The 23831-nt window shown below is 37.8% G+C and overlaps 1 protein-coding gene across 2 annotated transcripts in view; it reads left to right on the forward strand.

The window, feature by feature from the left end:
- Positions 1-465: 465 nt before the first annotated feature.
- Positions 466-23831, forward strand: part of PTPRO (protein tyrosine phosphatase receptor type O) — a 239848-nt gene continuing 216482 nt past the window's right edge. The window contains exon 1 of one of the 2 annotated variants that reach the window (XM_041736849.1): positions 466-962. In XM_041736849.1, the coding sequence (XP_041592783.1) occupies positions 888-962 (75 nt within the window). In that variant the 5' untranslated portion in view covers positions 466-887. The remainder of the gene's footprint in view (positions 963-23831) is intronic. The other variant, XM_041736848.1, reaches the window with a different exon arrangement.

Here is a 23831-nt window from a genome sequence, read left to right on the forward strand (position 1 = left end):
TACAACCACTCTGGAAAGGCTCAACAGTTTCCTTAATAATTACACATTTTAAAAAGTGTAGGTTTATAAATGTATGTAATGTACTGTGATCCCCCTCCTCCCTGACTTCTACATTCCACTGCAGGCATCCTGACAGATTTTGGTATCCAAAGACAGCCCTTGAAATGCCTAAGAACTGATTTCAAATGGAAAGTGTATATAGTGGTACTATTTCCTCCTGGGTAGGAGTAGGCTGGAGAGACTGGAATCCTCCCCACCAAACACATGTGCCTGCACCACGCGCTCCATCACTACAATCACAACCACCACTTCCCTCCAAGTGTTTCTGGACTTTTACAACCGCAAGTGAGAGCAGATGTAGGAAGATTGAGAGGAGACTGGGATTCGGTCCCCAAGTTGCTCAAGGGAAACCCCCCCGCACAACTCCTGAGTCCCAGAGACTGTGGAAAGGGCTGGGGCGGAGCCTGGAGAGGGGCTCTCCAGCGGTAAGAGGCGGCAGCAAACCCTGGTGGGAGGGCTGCAGGCTGCTGTCACTTTAGGAGTCCGCAGCGCAGAGCGCGGGTACGGTGCTGCGGGAGCACCGCGGCGGGCCCGGCGCACGGCCCCGCGGACCCCGCATCTCGGCGGGCAGAGCCTCGCCCACCCCGACCCCCAGCCTCTCCAGCCCGAGCTGTGGAGGAGCAGCAGCGCCTGGCACGTCTCTGCAGGAGCCCGGGCGCAGAAGAGGAAAGAGAGCAGGCGCCAGGGGGACTGGAACGGCAGCATGCGCCCGCCGGGAGCAGCCTCGGCGCCCACGGTCTGAGGCTGCAGCCTCAGTTCGCCATTGTGAGCTGCGGCCGGGGAGCTCGCACGCGCCTCGGTCCCCCCGGGGCCCGGTCCGCACCGCGATGGGGCACCTGCCCACGAGAACGCGCGGCGGCCGCCGCCTCCTGCCTCTGCTCTGGCTCTTTGTGCTGCTCAAGGTAGGGGAGCCCCCCCCCCCGCGCCCCAGCGGTCCCGCCCGCGTCCGCGCTCTGCCGGGGGAGCAGCGCGCCCCGGGGCGCGAGGGCCCGGCCGCGGGGGGCGCCGGCTGTGCAGCCTGGGCGCAAGCTTTGTTGTCCTTGCATGTGCGTGCTCCGGGCGTTTTTGAGGGATGGGGTGGAAGAACGGGGAAGTTTGCTCCCTCCAGCTTTGCACCTTTGTGCTCTTTTACCACAGCTGGTATCCACATCAAAGGTGGGCTTGTTAGATAGCGTTCCACTAGGCGGAATGAGGTCACTTTTCCTTCTGGTCACTACTGCACCCCAATGCTGCTTAACCTTACCTCTCTCTCCCCAGTGGTGTGTGTGCGGCTGCTTTGTCTTAATTTACTTTCTGCTGGAATTAGACACCTGGGGCTGAGCTCCCAGTTTGCAAAAAAAAAAAAAAAAAAAAAGACTGCCAGGGTGGGTCGTGAGCATGGGTTTCTTTGAATAAGGAGCATGAGCTTGAACCTGGAGAGGACCCTTCTCCCCAAGTCTTCATCTTCAACCTGATAATTCCCTTTGCAAAGTCGTTAGACTTTCCCCCACCTTATCTACAAAGGCTGGTACCTCTAAATTCAAATGACAGAAAAATCTGTAAAATTAACTTTTTTTGAGTTCTCTTTGGATCATGGTGCTTTAGGCTGTTATTTTGAGAAAAGTGAAAGGGAAGGGAGCTGCTTAAAAAAAAATCCTAGTTTGAGAACGGTACGGCACATAAAATCTTTAAAATAAATTTCAGCTAGATGTTTGGTTGGAAAGTAGTGTGAAGTTGTGAGATCATTGTCTACCACTTGTGTCTTCAGTGTGTCTAGTTTTGTCATACTCCTTCCTCTCCTGGCAAAGTAGAGTGTCGACAGGTGCCTGGGAGCTATCCTTTCAGCACCACCGTGATAGCTACCTTAGAAATAGATGAAACACTAATGGATGCGAATGTTTCCTTACCAAAGGGTCGCTTTCTGCTTACATGCACCATTAATTATGAATGCTTGACAAGGAGATAGTGGAACGGGACCAATGGGTTGAGAACAAGATCAATTTTAATTATTCCATATTTTTATTTATCTTAATGGAAAACAGGAAAATGGTTGCAAGGAACAAGAGCAACTGAATGCATAAATAAAATTCTATATTACACTTAATATGTTTTTACCTTTTTTCTTGAGTTGTAAATAATAATTTTATTTAAAATCTATAAATAATAAGCTTGGCCCTGTGTTTTCATTATAGGAGATTGCTCTTTTATTTTTTAAAATTTTTTTGAAGATTTTATTAATTTATTCATGAGACACACACACACACACACACACACACACACACAGAGGCAGAGACACAGGCAGAGGGAGAAGCAGGCTCCATGCAGGGAGCCTGACGGGGGACTCGATCCCCGGTCTCCAGGATCACGCCCTGGGCTGAAGGCGGAGCTAAACCTCTGATCCACTCGGGCTGCCCGAGATTGCTCTTTTAGCACACACCACAATTATATTACTTATTGAAGCTTTCTATTAATTTTTTTATTTGTTAAATTCTGTCATAACTATTATGTCTATGCAATACTTGTCATGAATCCAAAGTGGGGAACTGCATCACCACACATTTTTCTAAGTAGCAGTTCAGACTTAACATGCATGATATCTGATCCAAACCCAACCTCTAGCACAAACGCAGGTTTTTATTTGAATTCTTAATAATGAAAGACAAATTCAGAAATGGTCAAATTATGAATTTGACAGTGGAGATAGAGTGCTGCAATTAAAATGCAATAACTGTGGCAAAACTTCTAACCAAAACTGGATATAGATGTGAGAAATTGCAATCTGTATTGGCAAAATGGTATTTTCAAGACTGTAATAGAGATTCACCCTGTTCCACCACAATAGGTGTATTTTTGCACATTTGCAGATTGGTGTCAATTATGGTTAACTGCATCATATAGTAAATACATTGACAAAGCTTGCCATTTAAATAAATATTCTAATGGACAACTAATTTTGTAGAGCAAGTCTTTACCCTTTATTTTATGTAAATGCAGTGTTTGTGTCACCAGGATATAAACTATATCACAGGAAAAAATTATATGTATATATACTTAGTACCCATGCGCCAGTCTTCCAGGTATTTCACATATGCTATTTCATTAATTTTATTTTGTTACCATTGACAAGGGATATTCAAAGTGTCAAATTAAGCACAAGAGTTAATGCATTTACATTTAGAAATAGTATATTACATGATAAATTGGGTACATTGTATAATCTCTTTATAATTTGGAAATACGTTTGCATTCAATGTATTGAATAGGTATCGGTAAAGTAGACCTAAAAACAATTCCATTATTAAATAGCACATTGTTGATTGGTTCTCAGTGATAAGATTTCTGCACTGAGTCAGAAATAAACCATTTATCCAACCTCCCCAAAATCTCTGTAGCTCTCATTATGTCAACAAAACTTTCACTGCTCCATATGAAATATCTCCCATATAAAAATGAAAATTCCTAAGGGCCATACAGTTAGATAAACCAACATGGGAGGCTTGATTTATAGTTTTATCTTTTCCACAAATCAGGAGCAAGTAGCTGGGTAAAAGTGATAGGAAAGTCTGAAAAATTGAATCTGTGTAATTGGCTATAATCAATTTCATTGAGATAGCCTAAATGTGCCTGGCCATGGAAGTCTTTATGTATCATTCCCTATGCATAGCTAAGTGATAGCAACATTGGATCAAGCATCTCAGATTGTCTAAACCATCCACTGTATGTTATGAGGCTAATATCTTCACAATTGATGCTGCATAAGCACAATGTTGATTATGAAATTTTAAAATTTCATATCAATATTGATGGCATATATAAAAAGAGAAAACAAAAGTAGAACTCTATTATCAAGTAGACTGGGAGCCTACTAATCTGAAAGTCCTCTACTCACATATGAATGTGAATGAAGTAATTATCTGATGAGCCTCCCTCTTGTGCATCTTTCCATCCTTCCCAATGAAAACATGTAATTTCTCTCACCTGGCCTATCTTTAATAAACCTCTTCCTGAAAATCGCTTCCTGTCTCAGTTCACTTGATATCAGTATTTTGTCAACTAAGATGCAAATTGTAGAATATGACATCATAGGAATTTAAATTCTGCCTTCCCTGAAATGGTGCTCATTAGTAGTCAAGTGGAATGTTTCACTAAACTCATAGGCTTGGCATGAATCCTTCTTTCTTTCCTTAACCTCCTCTCTATATTTTCTTCTGGGTCTGCTCTTACCTGATATGTAATGAAAGAACATTAAATTTGAAAAAGGCCTTATATTATCTGAAAAGAAGTTTGTGTTTAACTTTATAAAGCATGAGTGTTATGATGTTGGCCATAGTACTCCTATTTAGGAGAAATATCCACTCTCCAAGGTCTGTATGCCTTTCTCCACTTCCCTGTCTCTCTCTCTGTCTTTCCCTCTCTCCTTCTCCCTCACCTCCTCTCTTTCACACTTGTGTGTGCACATGCACACCAGCACACACAGAAGTTTCACTTCTTTGTGGAGGTTTCATTCACAGTCTATATTATACAATATTGGCCAATGAACCATAACCTTTTCAACTTTCTGAAGCAGCCTAAACCACTCCCCTCACAATGAAGTTTGCTGTCATTAACTCCTCTGTCAACTGAATCCTTTGATAAATGTTGTTTCAACCTTTAATTTTTATCTTATTTTATTTTCTTTTGTTGCCAACCTTTTAGAGAAACCCTTTCACATATGACATCCCCAGCAAGCTGAAGAAGGTTCACTGGGCTGGGCTCCTACTGGGGATTGGCTAATAGGCCTTCCCACTATACTCATGTTTACTTTTATTCTTTGTTGTGTGAGAGATTGTTTTTATATCAAAGAATAAAAAATTCACACCATACTTCTGCCTCATTTTGGTCCACAAGAAAATACACATCTATATGCATAAGTAATTTAAAATGACGTCAGGGTGGTACTTTATTTTTAAATGTAACACTATTTCTAGCATCTAAATAACCAACCTAAAGGTGTTTTAACTTATAAGCACATTGACTCCTGAGCTTTATGAATATACTTCCAGCTTGAGTCTTGGGAATTTGCAAAGGACCTTTGGTGTTGGTTACAGCTGGTGTACTTATTCAAAACATTGTGATTGCTAGCAGTGTAGTTCAGTAGAAGGTTTAACAGGGATATTTATTTATTAATTAATATTAATATTATTAATATTTATTTCTAATTTTCTTCTTAATACCTTCTGGTACACAGTTCCAGTGCTGTTGCATTTCCAGAAGCATAGCCCCTACTGCAATGATGAGCTTTACTAAAAAGCACCTGGTATGCTCATTTTATTACTCCAAATAAATGTATTTTTAAAATAAAGGAAAATATATTATAATTTTTGTCTTCCACTGTGCATAGTATGTTAAATTAGGCAAATAATAGAAGCTTCATAAACGATTAAAATTTGCAGCATTATATAGTTTATGACTGAGAAGTGTTAAATACCTTAATATTGACTTGTGAACACGTTTTTAAGGAAAACATTATAAAATTATCATTATGTGAATTAAATCATAATTACAATGCAGTCATTACACTTAAAAATAACAAAGTGCTACCAATTCCTTATATAAAGAACTTATTAAAATCATAAATCAAAATACCAGTGTGCTATTTTTCTTCCAAAAATGTAGCACTCTTGGTTGCTCGTTTATTCACCAGTGTTACCTCAGCCTCTATATCGTCAATGAAAAAGCAGAGTTGAAATAATAGGGGAATTGCTTTCGTTACCTCTATATGTGACCTGCAACTTCACCCAATGCCCAGCTTATGCAGATCATGTTCTTGCTTCCTCTTCCATATCATCATTCTTCTGTGACCACCACAACTACAACTGACAAAGATTTTTGCATGCTTCTAATAGAATCCCCCTCTAATTTTTGCCATAACTTGACCCTTGAGGAGGTCTTTTCTGTTCCCTAGTCTTGGTTCTATCCATAGTAGTGTTTAATCTAGGAGCATAAGTCAAAGCCTTAAAGAACTCTTCTTTTTTTTTTTTTTTAAGATTTTATTTATTTATTCATGAGAGAAACAGAAAGAGACAGAGAGAGAGGCAGAGACACAGGCAGAGGGAGAATCAGGCTCCATGCAAGGAGCACGAGTGGGACTCCATCCTGGGTCTCCAGGATCATGCCCTGGGCTGAAGGCATCGCTAAACCGCTGACCACCTGGGCTATCCTCTTCTATGATGGCCTCAAAGACCCATTGGTATCAGCTCTTTCTGCTGAAATAAATATGTGAGAGAGTTCTTTGTGCTTGTGCCCTTGGTTTGAGGAGCCAAAACAAAGTTAATATGGCACAAGTAGAATGAGCAAGAAGGTGAATGGGGTAGGATGAACCTAACAGCAGAATATAGAGACTCATCCTCCTCTCTCCTGCTGCTCCAACAGGTTCAAAACTGTTTCTACCAACTATTCAGAACAATATGTAAATAACTTTATTAAGCACCTCTGGTGTAATTTACAATCACTAATTACTCCTAATTAGTAACTTAGTCCTTTCACAAGCTTGTCCTAGATCTCTAGAGTGCTGATCGTTAGTTGTTTTTTCCCTTCTGAACATGGCACTTTCAAATTTATTTCTATAAGTACAACTGTATTTTATCCCAGTGTCAGAAAATCATTTTCAACTCTTTCATTTAGAATCTAATTCTCCAGTGAAAGGTATCTGCTTTCCTAGACATTTCAGTTACCTAAAAGGCCAACTCCTTTTACTTCTGAATATATTAAAACCACCTAACAAACAGAAGGTATTTGAAACAAGGTTGTGGTGGTTTCTTGATAAGAAAGGTTTCTCCTGGGACGCCTGGGTGGCTTATAGTTGAGCATCTGCCTTTAGCTCAGGGCGTGATGGATCCTGGGATCGAGTTCCAAATTGTGCTCCCCAAAAGGAACCTGCTTATCCCTCTGCCTATGTCTCTGCCTCTCTCTCTGTGTCTCTGGAGAATAAATGAATAAAATCTTTAAAAAAAAAAGAGAAAAGTTTGTTCTTACCTTTTTGTCAGGAAATTGAGATGAAAGAGGAAAAAATGATACAAGCTTAGGAAAATGCTTCAGAAACAGTTGGAAATAGGACTCTGAGTTTCAGGATTGTCTTACAAATTATAAATATGCATAGTAATTTCTGTAACAAAATGAATATAGGGAAATTAGGGAATCAAATGAAAAAGGTTTGATGAAAACAAATGTATTGCCATCCTTCTATTTATATGCAAATAAATGTGTTTCCTTATTGAGTACTCTTCCTTTATTTGGTTTCTCACTCTTCCTGAATAGGAATGCTGTGTAACTCATTTTTCTAACAAAACTGGTCCTATCATAAAGTGAGCTAAAACCAAATGAACCTGGTAATTTTTGTACCCTAGCTAGCAAATAAAAAGAATTTCTTTACAATGTGAAGGTCCAAAATCAGAATTGTATTTTGTAATACTAATGTATACGTGATTTAAATGATGAATCTGTGCCTTTTTCTGAAGCACCTCATTTAACTGTTTTTCAGATAAATGACACTTGCATTTAACTGTTTTTCAGATAAATGAGACTTTGTTTTGTTTTTTCTCTTTCTGCCTGCCTATTTTTTTATAATAGATTATTTATGTGTGAGAAATTATCATGGGTCTACCAGGCCCTTAATTCTGTTCCTTCATTATGGCCCTTCTAGCGACCAAGCGAAATGCAGAGAAAATTCTGTCTCTTGTTCCCTTTGCCCTTAACCTGTGTCAGAGGCCACCTATAGTCTTGTGTCCTAATCTAGATTGTGATTCCCTCTTGGGTCCCACAGGAGCTTGTGATCGGCATGTACAAAACCTGATGTTAGAGAATTCATAGAATCTGCAGTGCCCTTTGTATATTTGGTCAGATCTGAGATCTGGTTTCTAACTCCTTTTCCCTTATTTTCCGAAACAGGTTTCTATTTTGAAACTCTAGCATTACTACCTTTTGGTTCTGGATTTAACTTCTGGTTAATCCCTCCCTAGTGTTTAGTTTCCTTGAAAGAGAATCCTGTAAACTTTTTTAGTTGACGAGTCTTTCCCCAAAGCCAGAACTGTCCCACTGAGACATTACTTTTCTTCTTCCACACGAAATCTGTCTTTCAGATTCCAGGGTAGTGATTGATTGTCCAATTCCATTCAGTTAATCAAACATTGATTGCATATGCATTGTGTGTCATGAATTGTACTACATGTTATAGGTACAGGAATGGTTAATAGTCAGTTGAATTCTCACAAGTGACATAGTAGGAAAAATGGAAAAAGTCATTAAAATGTAGTGAGATTTTGTTTGTTTAATGGAGGGAACTATGGTAATATGTTAGAGGAGAGACTCGATTTCATGGTTTAGGAAATGATATCTTAAAAGATGATACCCGAGCTGAGCCTGAGTTAGAAATATGGACATAAAGACAGAGAAAACTGCATGAGCAAAGGACTCAGTTTGCCAAAAGTAAGGCAGAGTTTAGGAAAATACAAGTGTGTACAAAAGGAAAAGGGAGTGATAGATGCCAGATCAGAGAGACTCCTATATGTGCCAAAAACCAGGATCTTTATTTTCTAGGTGAAAAGGATCATTGAAGGGTTAGTCAAGACTTAGTGGAGTAAGATTTGCATTTCAGAGAGGGCTTTTGGCCTCCTGAAGGTGGAATGGGCCTGGAAACAGTTCAGCTGCTAGGAGGGTATTATAATGGTCCAATTAAGAGATGACAAATGTTGACCCTAGGGTGATAGGAAAAGAAACTAAAAGAAGAGAGACAATGGCTGTTTTTTGTTTTTTGTTTTTTTTTTTTGTTTTTTTTTAAGATTAAAACTAGCTAAATTGACAAGACTGGCTAGATGTGGGGAGCTGAAAAGGGAATTTTCATGCTAATTTCCAGGTAACTGACACCTTTGCCTGAAATATTGCAATTTTAACAATGTGTACTGGGTAGTGTCCATTCTCTTCCAGCTCAGTTTACCACCTTCTCTGTCAGGCTTCTCTATCTCTACTACTATCCCTGCTCTACACCTTGATTAACAGTCCCTTGATTAAACTTTCTAGGATTCCCTTAAGTGTCCTACTAGGACCTTGACTGATACAGGACAGGATGAATTTAGTGTTGAAGTGCCAACATCTTGAGTTTGAAGTGCCAAAAAAAGTAATATGCAAGTTAATAGATATGCGTCTGATGTCCAAGGGAGATGGCAGGCCTGGAGATGTGAATGAAGATGTCCCAGCAGAGTGGAAGGTTGAGGAAGGGCCGCGAGCCAGGATGGACCTTAGGTATTACTAACATTTAATAAGGAACCTAAGAGATGAAGAAGAAACAGCCAGAGGTGTAAGACGAAAGCAGAATCACGGAAATCTTGGGTCTAGGAAATTCCAAGTGGGAAGGGTTGGCCAATAGCATCAAACACAAGAGAAAGATCTTGTAACCTAGATCTGGAAAATATCTTTGGACTGAAAGAAAGATAGATAGGCTGTTGGTCTCTGTGGAGCTTGGGAGAAGCTGAGGAGAAGAGAACCAGTCACTTCATAGCTAAGAAGAGCATAGGCATCAGGGCACAGACACTTCATTTGAATCTTGGCTCTCTCAGTTGTGCCATTTATCAACAAGCAAGATGTGGAGAGTTATTTCACTTGAGCGGGGGCCCCTTCGGCAGTCTGTTGTATTTATCTCGGAGGATAATTGTTAGGCAGGAATAAGTGAGATAATGACGTAAAGTACTTAAAACAGAGCCTAGAATACAGTAAGCACTCAATAAGTGCTATGTACAAAATTTTTTTAAAAAGAAAGCAAGAAATAGGATGATAAAAATAGCTAAAGCAAAATCAAAGAGTTAGAAAAATAAAAATGTGTTTAGAGCAGCATCTTCCAAAATATGCTCCATAGAACAGGAGAGACTTGCAATGTCAACAGATGTTATTAAAAATAAACACTTCTGTGGTAACATGAATTTGGGTAGTAATCAATTTAACTTTGTGTAAACTGCTATTAGTTAATTAATTATTGTTATTTTTGTACCAGGGCTTCTCAGAGCCCCTATTACGTTTTTATTTTAGAACCTCTATTATGTTAATATGCATTGTGTTTTCCAGAAGGGAGATCTAGCATGTAGCATATCCCAAGTTTGACTTGTAGAATTCATTTTATAAAAATAATTAACAGGAATAGTGATTACACTCTAAGAAACAGTATCTGTGCTTGTACACTAGACACTTCCTTTTTTCCTTTATTACGTTTTTTTTTTAAATGAGAAATGTAACCTTAATGATAAGAAAAGCATAGCAGCAAGATCAATTATAATTTAAATCTCAGAGTCAGAAGAATTCGCATCAAGAAAAGCAACCATTCTCAACTTTCCTATCAGGGATGTTCAAGAAACTCTTAGAAGAAAAAAAATGTACATATTCTCCTTATTTTATGGATTGTGTTAGCTCTAGTTTTGGTAACTGTATATACAAAAAGGTTCTTTGGTTTTTGGTTATTAAAAAATTGAAAATTTGGGGCATGTGGGTGGCTTAGCTGGTTAAGCAGCTGCCTTCTTTCAGCTGCCATCAGGTCATTATCCCCAGATCCTGGGATCCAGCGCTGCATCAGGCTCCCTGCTTCAGGCTCCCTGCTTATTGGGGAGTCTGCTTCGGCCTCTGCCTCTCCCCTCTACTCATACTCTTTCTATGGCTGGCTCTCTCTCTCTTATAAATAAATAAAATCTTTTTAAAAAACTAAAAAATGGAAAATTCATTTTAGCCCTATTCTTCAATATGATTATCTTAATATATAACTTGGGAGAACAATATATTTTGTTCAGCATTGTTTGTCTTTAATATTATTGCCAGTTGGTTATAAATGGTGGAATCACTATCAGCAAAGAGGCAGCTATTCCACTTTTAGACATCTGTTTCATTGTTTGGTTGGTTTGGCTTTGAGATGAACTATTTCTGGTTGTAGCCTTCACACATTACTACTATCTCTGTTTTACTTTAGTTGAGCACTATGTTGTGACTGTTCTTGCTTTCTTGCATGTTCTGAGTAACTGCTTGCTAAAGGACCTGACAGGTTATAAAGATAAAATGTGAGAATCTTGCCATCTCTCTGTCCTGTCCTCAGCTGCCCATCATATCACTTTTAGTTTATACCAGCCCCAATTTTCTGCCTGCTACCCTTTCTTCTCTTTCGTGGCCACAATGGCCAGTTGGGTAGACGGCAGTTCTCATTCTTCCAGTAGAGTCTTGTGGGGAAGGGTTTGAGAATGCTAGCATGAGAAAAATGTACATAATAAGTATTTTATAAATATGGATTTTATTTTATTCCAATCTCTGTTCAAAAGATATTTTCTCAACATGTCGTTCATAAACAACCAATCTAAAACCTCCCCATTAGGGGTGCTTGCATGGCTCAGTTGGTTAGGAGTTGGACCCTTGATCTCAGCTCAGGTCTTGATCTCAGAGTCATGAGTTCAAACTCTGCATTGGGCTCCATGCTGGGTGTGAGACCTACTTAAAAAAAAAATCTTAAATTTTACCACTTTTACCCAAGTTTATTTTCTTTAAAGAATGTATCACTCACCACGTGATATTGTACTGGATCTTTATTATTACTTGCTCCTCTACTGGAATTCTGGTAGGTTCCATGACAGTAAGGACTTTATCCATTTTGTTCACTGCTATATCCCAGCTTCTAGAAGAGCACCTGGACCTTGATAGATATGTAGTAAATACTTGTTGAATAGATGAACAAATGTTGAATGAGAACGTGGGGTGGGAAAGGTCAAGCAGAAGTTATGGGACAGACTAGAGGAAGAGTAGGATGTGAGCATGCCAAGAAAAGGGAGCTGCTACATAGCAGAGACGAAGTAGGAAGGAGGGTCTATCAGGGGAGTGGTGCTGACTGGGGCTTGGGAAGAAGGGGAGTCAGAAGGAAGAGATGGTCTGGAAATGTTGCTTTGTTGATCTCGTGGAGGGAGCAAAGGCTTTATTATAAATGAAAATGAACTCTTTTAGGCACCAAGATAAGGTTCCTCACATATTTTTTTCTTGCAATTTCATTAGGTTAGAATACACCACTAAGTATAAATGATATATGTGGCCAAGCAACAGATGGGTTATCTTGTGTGATGAATTCTCAAATGCAGTAAAGTTAAAATTTGGATTTAAAAAAATATTTTACTTATTTATTCATGAGAGACACACAGAGAGAGGCAGAGACATAGGCAGAGGGAGAAGCAGGCTCCCTGCAGGGAGCCTGATGCAGGTCTTGATCCCAGGACCCCAGGATCATGAATTGAGCCAAAGGCATACACTCAACCACTGAGCCACCCAGGTGCCCCCAAAACTTGGATTTTTTTGGATCACTTATTCTCTGTCTTATTCACTATGTGCATAACATACTTTAACTTCTAAAACAAAGAAGCTTCTGAGTTTTTAAAATCTGACAGTGTGCTCTTTTCTTGGCTTTACAATTTGAAAATATCAAAATGAAAGTAATTTTATAAATAATGTTCTCCCTAATTTTTCTCTTACCTTGCATGTTGATGTACTCAGATTGCCTCTCGACCTCTAAACTCATTTTTTGAAACTCACATAACTAACTGAAGCTAGATGATAAATTATTACTTTTCTATAATACCTAAAACTTATGATTTTCTTTACTCCTAAAAATGATGTTTTTAAATGCAGAGGAGTACTTTATAGAAAAAAATTTAAGTGGATTTTAGAAAATGGATGTCCTTTCGTGTATAGGGTCCCAATAGGTAATTTTATACAGAAATAAATGGTAGTTTTCATACTCAGTTGAAATACTAGGTAATAAATATTTTATTATCCAGAGCATCTGGGTGGTATAGTTGGTTAAGCATCTGACTTAGGCTCAGATCATGATCTCAGGGTCATGAGATTAAGCCCCACCTAGGCTCTGTGCTCAGCTGGGAGTCTGCTTATCCCTCTCCCTCTCCTTCTGACCCTCCCCTGACTCATGAGCATGCATCCACTCTCAAATAAATAAATAAAATCTTTAATATAAGTAAGTAAATAAATAAATACTTCATTATCCATTATAGGCAGTTAAATGGGATCATTAGTGTTGTAGTCCTTAAAATGTTAGTTAGTATATATATACCAAAAACCTGCATTGTCAAGATTTTCAAATGACAAAAACACAAAAGTATGATTAAAACAAATGTTATTACTTATGTAAACCAGTATTTCACAAGAGAATTGAAAGGCATTACATCAGTTTGTAATGTACCAGTCTACATCTATAGTCTACTATTGTGCTAGTAGAGTGTGGAAGTTTGGGTTAGTTGGAATTTTTTTCTATTACTTTAAATTTGGTTATATTTGTCAATAAATTAATATATCCTTTATAACTGAGGAAAACTGTGGTCAGATGTGTACTCACATACATGGCTATAAATCACAATTCTGTGATTAATAAATTTCCTTAAGAGTGATAATCTGCTTTTTAAAATATCAAACCAAGGTTTCTGGAAACCTTTAAGAACACATTTATATGAGTCTCTTTCTGTCTTGCATGGTGATGTCAGAATTACACTACATCATCCTTTCTCTTAGATAAACCAGGAATTTCTTATTTAAGTCAAGTTGGTGGCCCATAAAATAGAAATTCTAGTGATATTGCTATGGCATTTTTATTTACTTTGACTTTGTGTTGAAATCTAAAGTATAGTCATAAAATCGGAGTGTTCTTGCCAAATACTGCAAAGTAAAAACATCATTTTTACAATAAATGCCAATGCCATTATCATAAGAAATGCATTATTACTTGGATGCACTTAAAATTCCTAGATTTTATCTAGGAAGAAAAATTGGCTTCTTAAGTTTCTGAATAAGTTGATTAATAAGGTGAATAATAAAAAGCCAAGGGAGTTCTATATTGTCTGTAATGTATTATTAAAAAGTGAGTCATGTGGTCCTCCCTTAAAGGATTATAGAAAAATCCTATATATACATATGAAACCTATCGGTACAATAGAGTTATTTACATATAGACATAGTGATGCGATGTGGCCAGATTCATTTTTTCATCATCACAGAGAAATTCCTCTGCAGTTTCCCCTAATTTATACTTTTTAATTAGTCTCTCGGTAATGAGTACAGACCTCCCTCAAAATTGTTAGGTACTTGGGATTTGTAATATGGAAATTCTAGTGTTATCAAAACTGTGTTAAAATGATTGCAAAGGCTTAGAATTAAGTATTATGGACTTAATCCTAAAAACAGCTTATCACTTGCTTCTTTTTAATTAGCTGAAACTGTTAAATCTGCTAAAAATCAGCCATTCTTTAGTGGTGCTCCATGTTGCTTCCTTGAATTCGTTTTTGTTTTTGTTTTTGTTTTTTGCATTTTTGCAACTAACAAAGGACATCTGTATCTTTAAGTCTGTTTTCATCTGAGTGATGCACCATCTTCTTATTTATTTATTTTTTTGAAGGCTAATTGGGAACCTAATGAGAATCTTTCTATTGAAATTCTTGTTGCTGTGCCGAGGCCTTCAATTAGCCTTTTACTCCGTGGCTTCTGGAGGTTCTAAAGAAAGGAGTTCTTAATCTGAAATCTCTAAGTAAGTATGAATTCAGGTTTGCATCGTCATACACAAGAATTTTATAATAATGGATTAAGAATTCGGAAATTAATACATGTTCACTGAGGAAACTGTGTCAAGTACAACATGCAGAAAAAGAAGAAAGCAGTCATTCCTACACACTCTATTCCAAAATAACCACCATCTGGGGATATAGCATTCCAAATTTTTCCCAATGTCTGTGCATCTAAGTATGTTAAAAAAAGTATCAAGTTATCCTACTATTTTAGCATACTCTTTTCACCTAAATGTGTTATGATAATTTTTTCAAGCATTTCAGTCCTCTGCAATTTAAGAAATTAGTCCATAGGTCTTTGGGTCATTTGTGTTCAATTCCCAATTATATATGATTTAGTTAAGGATGTAGATAATTATACATGTTGATTATGACCACAAAGTGTTGGGAGTGTCACCTATATGTATGTCTCTCACCACTGTGACTATTTAAGAATTAATCACATAGAGGAGTGCCTGGATGGTGCAGTCCATTAATTGTCTTGACCCTAAGTTTAGGCTCAGGTCGTGATCTTGGGGTCTTGAGATTGAAGCCCTGCATGGAGCTCCACATTAGACTCAGAGTCTGCTTGAAATCCTCTTCACCCTCTGTGCTTCCCCACCACACTCTCTCTCTCAAATAAATAAAACTTTAAAAAAAAGAATTAATCACATGGAAAAACTTTGGACGCTATATTTATTATCCACTTATCCATAGCTAAATACTATGCATAAAAAATTTTAAGAATATAGACTTTTTAGTCCAAAAAATGTAGAATTTCTGATCTTTTTATAGCAGACACAAATTACAGTAACTGCCCAGATCACCATTCTTTCCATGGCCAAGTCTGCCATCTTCTGCACCACCTGTCCTCCTTAGAGGAAACCTCCTTCTTTCTGATCCATATGTGCTAAAGGTAATACCATCCTCCTACTTGGCTTCAATGCCCTGAATAGGGTGCTCTGTCAAGAGGATGAACACCTGACTGAAGATAAGCTTATTTGGGGATGTGCCTCACTAACCATCATCTTTGAGATTAGCATTGATCTAAGCCAAACCTATCAGAATATATCCCTGTAAGTATTTTCAAACTGGCAATGGTAGGGAAGAGTCCTCCCCTCTCAGTTGTGGGGCCATGACAGGAGCTAAAACACACGCTGCTAAGACATGAGCTTGGAAGCTGTCCCCAACCATAAAACTGACTCACAAGAAGACATTTTCTATTTTTATTTTTTTTTTACAATGTAATTTCTTTTTTTCCCTAAGTTTTTATTTAAATTCCAGCTAGTTAACATACAGTGCAGTATTGGTTTCAGGAGCATAATGCACAGTAATTCAACACTTCCATACATCACCCTGCACTCATCAGGACAAGTGCCCTCCTTAATCCCCTTCACCTATTTCACCCAACCCCCACCCCACCCCTCTGGTAACTATAAGTTTGTTCTCTATGATTAAAAGTCTGGTTCTTTCTCTCTCTCTCTCTCTCTCTTATTTTTTCCTTTGCTTGTTTCATTTCTTTATTTTAAATTTTTTTAAAAAAATTTACTTATTCATTTGAAAGAGAGAGAGAGAACAACCAAGCATGAGTGGTGGGGAGAACAGAGGGAGAGGGAGAAGCGGACTCCTCACTGAGCAGGGATTCCCAAGACCTGGAGATCATGACCTGAGCTGAAGGCAGACACTTAACCATCTGAGCTGCCCAGGAGCCCTGTTTGTTTCATTTCTTACACTCCACAAATGAGTGACATTTTTTGACTGAAAAGGAGGGAGGAACAGTAGAGACTTCAGCAAGACTATCTTTCTTTGCGAGATTATTTCATTTCTCAGACTCCAAAGAGTCAATCCACAGATACTCAAAAAGATTATTAAACAGCAATCTACTAACAGACTCATGGTTGCCAAGGGTTAAAGATTAGGGGTAGTGAGGGGAGAGGTATAAATGGCTATTAAGGGTTAGCATGAGGGAGCCTTGTGATAATGGAGATTTGTATATCTTGATCATGGTGGTAGTTACATTAAGTTATACTTGATAAAAGTGTATAGGTCTATACATACTCATATACAAATAAGCACATAGTAACTGGTGAAATATGACTAAATTCTATGGATTGTACCAATGTCAATTTCATCATTTGAATATTTTCTTCTTTGGATATGCAAAACGTCAACATTGGAGGGGGCAGGGTGAAAAGTGCCTGAGATCTTCATGTACATTTCTTTGTGACATTCTATAAATCTGTAATTTTCTCAAACAAAAAAGTTTTTAAAACTTAGTAAGTTCCGGGATCCCTGGGTGGCGCAGTGGTTTAGCGCCTGCCTTTGGCCCAGGGCGTGATCCTGGAGACCCAGGATGGAATCCCACGTCGAGCTCCCTGCATGGAGCCTGCTTCTCCCTCTGCCTATGTCTCTGCCTCTCTCTCTCTCTCTCTCTGTGTGACTATCATGAATAAATAAATAAAATCTTTAAAAAAAAAAAACTTAGTAAGTTCCTTCCTTCCTTCCTTCCTTCCTTCCTTCCTTCCTTCCTCCCTCCCTCCCTCCCTTTCCTGTGCCTGGCACTTTGTTAAGTATTTCAACTGACTAGTTGACAGATAGAGCCTCTTTCTTATGAGGACTGTCTCAGAAATACAATCATTATACTTGCTAGGAAAGTAAAGATATCTAAGCAAACATGAAAAAGTCAAGAAAATACCCAAGGACCTCTACAAAGGGACATTAGCCACAGACTCAAATGCATTACAAGAAAGGTTGAGTATTGAGCTACATTCTTACAAGATTTATCTATTGAGTTCTCTAAAGGATTACAGGTTATTGGCCCTTTTGTAATTCCCAGAACACCAATGTAAGAGACAATATTTTAATGGTTCATCAGAAAACAGTTAAAATGGAGTGATGGAAATTACCATTTGGGGAAGTAAGGACAAAATACTTTTCTTGATTGCTAAAGCTATAGCATTCTTCCTTTCCTTTAGTTGTTATTAAGTAATGTATCTGGAAATAATATACACAAGTTAAAATGAAATAGAAAGTGTAAGACAAGCTTAGGAGGCTTAAGATAAGGGGGGATGAATGAAGGAATAGAAAGGTGAGTAGGTTTTTCACTCTTTCAACCAATCAATCACCAAACATATTAAACTGGACATGTAAGAAAGGTGCTGTGCTCATCGTTTTTAAGAATATAGAACAAAGTTATGCCCTCAGGAAGTCTGTAATGTAAAGGGAAATAATATAAACATATAGCAAATTGAAAGGCAATATGTGACTTACTCTTGTAAGAGACTCCTGAAGTAGTCATACATTTATTTGCAAATGAATGAGACAGAGGACCATATGCAACAAAGTACACTTGCATTCAGATAAGGGACAGAGTACTTAGGCTTGCAGGAGCACTAGGTTCATGAAGAAGACAGATTTTAATCTGAATCTGGTCAGATAGAGTTAGATAAATAGACGAGGGTAAGGAAAACATTCCTTACCAGGTTGGAGAACCTTTGGAACAAAAGTAGAAATGTGAGAAAATGTAGGCTCTGTTTAGGGGCTTGGGTAAAATAGGGTGATTGGATTAAGGTCCTAAGGAGGCTGAGTGGCTGGAGGTGAGGTGGAAAAGGTAGCTGCGCCCAGCCTACGAGCTGCCTATTCATAACCTCCGTACAATAGTGCTACAAAGGCAAACATTAAAATGAGCTTTAGCTCAGCAGTGGTGTGCAGGAAAAAAATTATCATACCTCATTTTAGCTTTAATTGCTTTTATAACTCTGAATTTGCTGGTAAATGCAAATGCTTAATTCTAAATACGTGTGCTCTGTCTTAATTAGATAAAATAATCCTCTGTTGGTTGGGTAGTTCAGTAAATTAGTCCCTAGACTTAAACTCCCCTGGATCATGTTGTTTATGCATTAATCTGTATGCACTCTTAGAGATAAATGGAAAATAAGTGGATTTTTTCAGAGACAAGTTGTAACTGTCAGCATACTTTTTTCAACCTTAGAAATAAAATAGCCAGTTGGTTTACCAACAAAATGAGTTTATTCAGGAATAGCAGAGGAATTGCAATTTGGGATACGCACACTATGCCAAACCACAGGCAAGTATGGAGAACAAAGGAGAGAAGTATTCTTTTATAGAGGAAAGAGGAATTTGGGAGGGGCTTCTGAAAGAGAAGGTAAGATTTTGGGGTTGTGGAGGCTTCTCATTGGCTGAAATGTGGTGGTTCTCATTGGCTGGGTGTTGCTGAGTGAGAAGAAGATCTTCCCTCCTCCTCCTGGGGTAGTAAAGTAAGCTGCTTCTTACCAAGTTATGTAAAGTTAGCCTAAAGGAGCGCTACATGCATCAGGGCTCCCCCTTCAGGACCTCCATTTTGAATGAGATTTTCTTTTACTTAGTTTCACACTTTCAAATTTATATACTCTGCATGTGACTAAAAATTGCCATGTTTATTATAAAAATTATAATTCATATACATAGTCTGTCATACTTGTAGACTCTCTTCTACAGTTTTAAAACTACAAGTAAAAACTACATTCTGCTAGACACAACTGAGTAAATCTCTCTACCACATATATACAAACATCCTACCAACTCAGCAACCAAGGTCCTACCAACAGTGCCACCCACATTTGTTTGTAAGGTGTACCAAAAAGAAGCAACCTGTGCAGGTATCTCTGGCAGAAACGAAAAGATATGTTTTCAGAAAGCCCACCGTCTTACTGGAAATGATGGCGGTGATGCTGACAATCACTCTGACTTATTGAGGGCCTGCTGATTATCGGGGACGGTTGCAGGGACTTTACATGCATGATCTCATTGCATCCTTAGATAATCCTGTAATCAGCAGCAGCATTTTAATAATGAGTCAGCTGAGTTTCAGAGAAGTATTTAAGGAGGTAGGAATGAAACCATAAGACCTACAGCTGCATCATACCAATTTGTGTGAAAGCTCTGACATGGCTTCTGTTTCTTCGTTCACTAACTTATACCTTCTGTCTCTTTCTCTTAAGAGAGCAATATCCTGAGACATGGGAGACTGAATCAGTTTCTAAGTCATTGGTGGGGATTCCCATTTGGAAAGAAGTGGGGTACAGGTTACTGCTGGAGACAGTTGGTTCCTGCTCACCCAGAAATCTTTCTTGCAGTTTCTCCTTTATGTCGGTCAGCCTGTCAGTCATATGTTCCACCTTCAGTTTAATGGACCAGGGGCTTCTTCACTTTGTTAGATAATTGGACAGGGCCAAATATAATGCAAATGTTAATGTGGAGAGCTCATACCTTCAATTTTTGTACTGACCATTTAAAATCAATGATAAAAGCACCCAGGAAGATTTATGCCCTGACTTTGGAAGCCTACAGGAGCTTCTGTGGCTTACTGGCTTTGTGTAGCATCTACACCTCAGACAGGCCTTTCCCTCCAAGAAAGATACCACCTGGACAAAAACAATTTTAACACTAATGTCTTCCTTTTGATTGCATTAGATTTGCAAATTAAACAGATTAATGGTGGTATTCTGTGTTCCTCTCAGCTCTTCTGTTTAATGCTCTTATCTGACAAAGTGTAAATAGAAGACATAATTAATTACTCATGACTTGCGTGTCAAGTTGCATAAAAAATTACATCCCCAAGACACCCATTATTACATATCTGACTGTTCTGTGAAATTGGTTTTGTAAAGAAAAAGCATACCTGATGATAAGAGTTTTGTTTATTTTTAGCTTTCTATTTAATTTACTAGAGTATCTGAAAAAGGAAAAAGGATTTTTTTTCTCCAAAAAAAATAAAACATTATTTTAAGGAGCTTACTTCATTTGTCCAAGTATGTGTTATTTTTGCTTTTTTATATTTTTCTGTCTGGTTATGAGATACTAAGCTCTGTATATGAAAATTATAAAAATGATGATGCTGGGGTGTCTCAGCCCGTTAAGGGTCTGCCTTCGGCTCAGGTCATGATCCCAGGGTCCTGGGATTGAATACCATGTCTGGCACCCTGCTCAGTGGGGAGTCAGCTTCTCCCTCTGCCCCTCCGCTGCTCATGCTCTCTCTCTCAAATAAATAAAATCTTAAAAAAAAAAATGATGATGCTTGCATAGAAGTAAGGACCCAGAATATGACTATTAATGCTTTAGAATATGTCCTGCTGAGAAATTATTAACCAAGTACACTGAGCCATACCATCCCCTCCGTAAATTATCAGAACCTTGAGCTGAGAAGTGTACTACCGTAGCTGAAAATAAACTAGAATAATTGTTCAGCCATTTCTTCTGTCTCATCTGTTTGAGTTGATCTGAATGAAATGAGGTCTGTGCTTTAACTGGAGAGCTCAGCATTTCAGATTTAGCTCTCAATCTGTTTTATGATAATTTCTGAAGGAACAGACTGCTCATGACAAAATGTGCTGTACTATTATTAAAGGTGTCCTGCCTTTAGAGATTTCTACCACTTTGAAGCAAAATGATGGGAAGATTTTTGAATGAGCATATTTTCTAAAGTTTTTAATATTTAATAAAATGTAATAGGTATCTCAAGTTGGAGAAAACCAAGTACCTGATGGAAAAAAATGTTAGGGTTATCAGTGAAACAAGGCAGCATAGAGGAAAGATTACTTGCTCACAATCACTTACTCACTTTACCCCTCTGTAAAAATGAAAATTAATAATCTCCTCTACCTCACGGGATTACAGTGCAATCCAAATGAGATAATCTCTGAAAGGACTTTGTAAATTGTAAAGTACAATTTACATATGTGATATTATTATATTAAAAATGATTATATCTCCTGTTTCATTTGCTCTGATACACGTTTTCTGCTTTCACATTTATGTGTATCTGTCCACGTGGTTAGTGGGTGTCATGGAGGGCTATACTTAATACTGTAGTATGTTCTTTTGCTTTTAAAAAAATAAAATTTATCCTATCCAAGTTAATTTGGGGGCATCTATAATCACAGCTTGATTATATGACTGGTATAATTTAATACATAAAATTTATTAAATATATATGTCTAATAGCAAGACATTTTCATGTCAGCTCTGCCTCTTGTCTACTGATCAGATCATTCAATAAAAAAAGGATTGTTTTTATCTTACTTTGTACAGGTAATACTGTCAAGCACTCTATTCATAGAGTATTTATGTATATGATCACTACTCATCTTTCATATGTTATATTCCAACTTCATTCATTCATTCTTTGCATGAACATTTATTGAGCAACAATTATATGCTAAATCCTTTGGAATCATTCATTGTTTCTTTAGGTTTCACTCATCTGTAGGTATAAATTGGTACATATTTACAGTAACTCTTAGTATAAAGCAGTTGGCCACATCAGCACACATGAGGCAACAGTCTTCTTCCTCTGAAGTGCCCACTTGGATATTTCTCAGACTATCTAGTGGGGCATTTGCTACAGAACCCCAGTTCCTCTGGCTGCTACCTCCGCCCTTCCAGGCCCTCTGTCCCCTATTAGATGCACCCCCCACCAACTCCACTAGGTGCTTACTATTCCTGCATCCTCAACACCTTCCCTGCCTCACTCAACATTTTCTGTCTCCTTGATAACGAATTTTTTACTTGGTCAAGCTTGTGTTTGGTTTTGGTTTTTCCCCTCAGAGCTTGTTAGCTGTGAGCCTGTGGATTTCTGGAATTCTTGTGTCACTAATTCTTCAAGCATGTGTGGATTCCATTTAGACAGAAACTGAGATCTGATGACCCTTCCATCCCATAACACTACAGGAGCAAAAATTAATTATCTAATTTGATCTGCCTCTCATTTACTTCATCTACTTTCTAGTCAAGTCAAATAAACTGGTGGACAGTGAAATAATCAAATGCTTAATAGCATGCAGAAAGATAAACAAACAAACATGAAGACAACCTAACTACAAAGAAAGAAGAAAAGTCGTGTTAAGTACGTTCTGCATTATGGTCTTTATAAAAATATGGGCTCTTAAATTGAATGTGAAAATAGATACAAAGTCAAAATTTAACTCATATTTGATACTCTGCCCCCGGTATTTATTTCTCAATTCCTCTATAGTTGGGATATTACAAATTATTAAAATCCCTATTTATCTCAAAAGTATTTGCAATTTACACTAATTATCCCAAATAAATAACCATTCTACGTGAATTCAAAATTAAAATTTAAAAATAAGCTCTATTGTCCACATGAATATACCCTAAATTGAAGAAGAATTTTATGTGAATCTATATAATCATTATCATGTTCTCACTAGAATAGAATAAAATAAATAAAACATGAAAACCAGACTCTATTTCTTGAAAAAAATAAGAAATTTACACCATTTTGAAGTTCCTACTTCTAATTATTATTAATGTTAAAAAATCCCAGAGTTATGGAAATATTGGGAATATGTTATACTTTAAATGTAATACTTGCTGATGACATCATTTTAAGAATCATTAGTGAGCATAACCCAAATGGTTCTAAAATACATTTATTTGAAAATTTAAATTTAAACAGCAGATCATCTTCAAGTATTTCACAAACATGGCACTGATTTTTTAGAGCATGCTTGTCCAAAGGAATAAATCAGGATAACCAAGCTCTACTGGACCTCCCTCTATAGAAGTCTTATAAAACTTGGATATGTGCAAATAAATCAATGAAAATAATATCAGTTTCTTCCTTTTAACTCAGTAAGTTAAGATTAATAAGACACCTATTAAAAGAGACAAAAGCAAATGTAGGAAATATTATTGAAGTGGTTTCATATTACAAATTAAAAATATATGATCTTTCAGATCATACAAAATCCATATAACATTTTCTTAATGAAGTTTTCAAAATACAATGTGAAAAAATGGGTTTTAAGTTTGTGATTTCATGGCTCTTTTCATATGCTGATCTCAGTTCAATATCAAGTCTCTCTCTTTTCACAAACCATCTGGGAGATTGACAAGTTGCATCTCACCAGATGGCCTAGCATACCAACCTCTCACTTCCATGGCACCATACCTTCACGATAAATCCTGGAATGCTTTGATACAACATTTCTACTCAGGAAGGATTCCACAGCTCATGGCGTTAAGGGCCAGTTCACCACTACCCACCTCATTTCTCAAGGTTGAGACTGGATATGATTTCCACCAGTGCTAAGGTGTTCTAGGACACAGAAGAATTGATTCCAACCGTATACACCCACCAGCCTCCTATTTTCCTATCTTTCTACAATTTCTTTTCCT

Source organism: Vulpes lagopus, chromosome 21, assembly GCF_018345385.1.
Source record: "Vulpes lagopus strain Blue_001 chromosome 21, ASM1834538v1, whole genome shotgun sequence".
NCBI lineage: Eukaryota > Metazoa > Chordata > Mammalia > Carnivora > Canidae > Vulpes > Vulpes lagopus.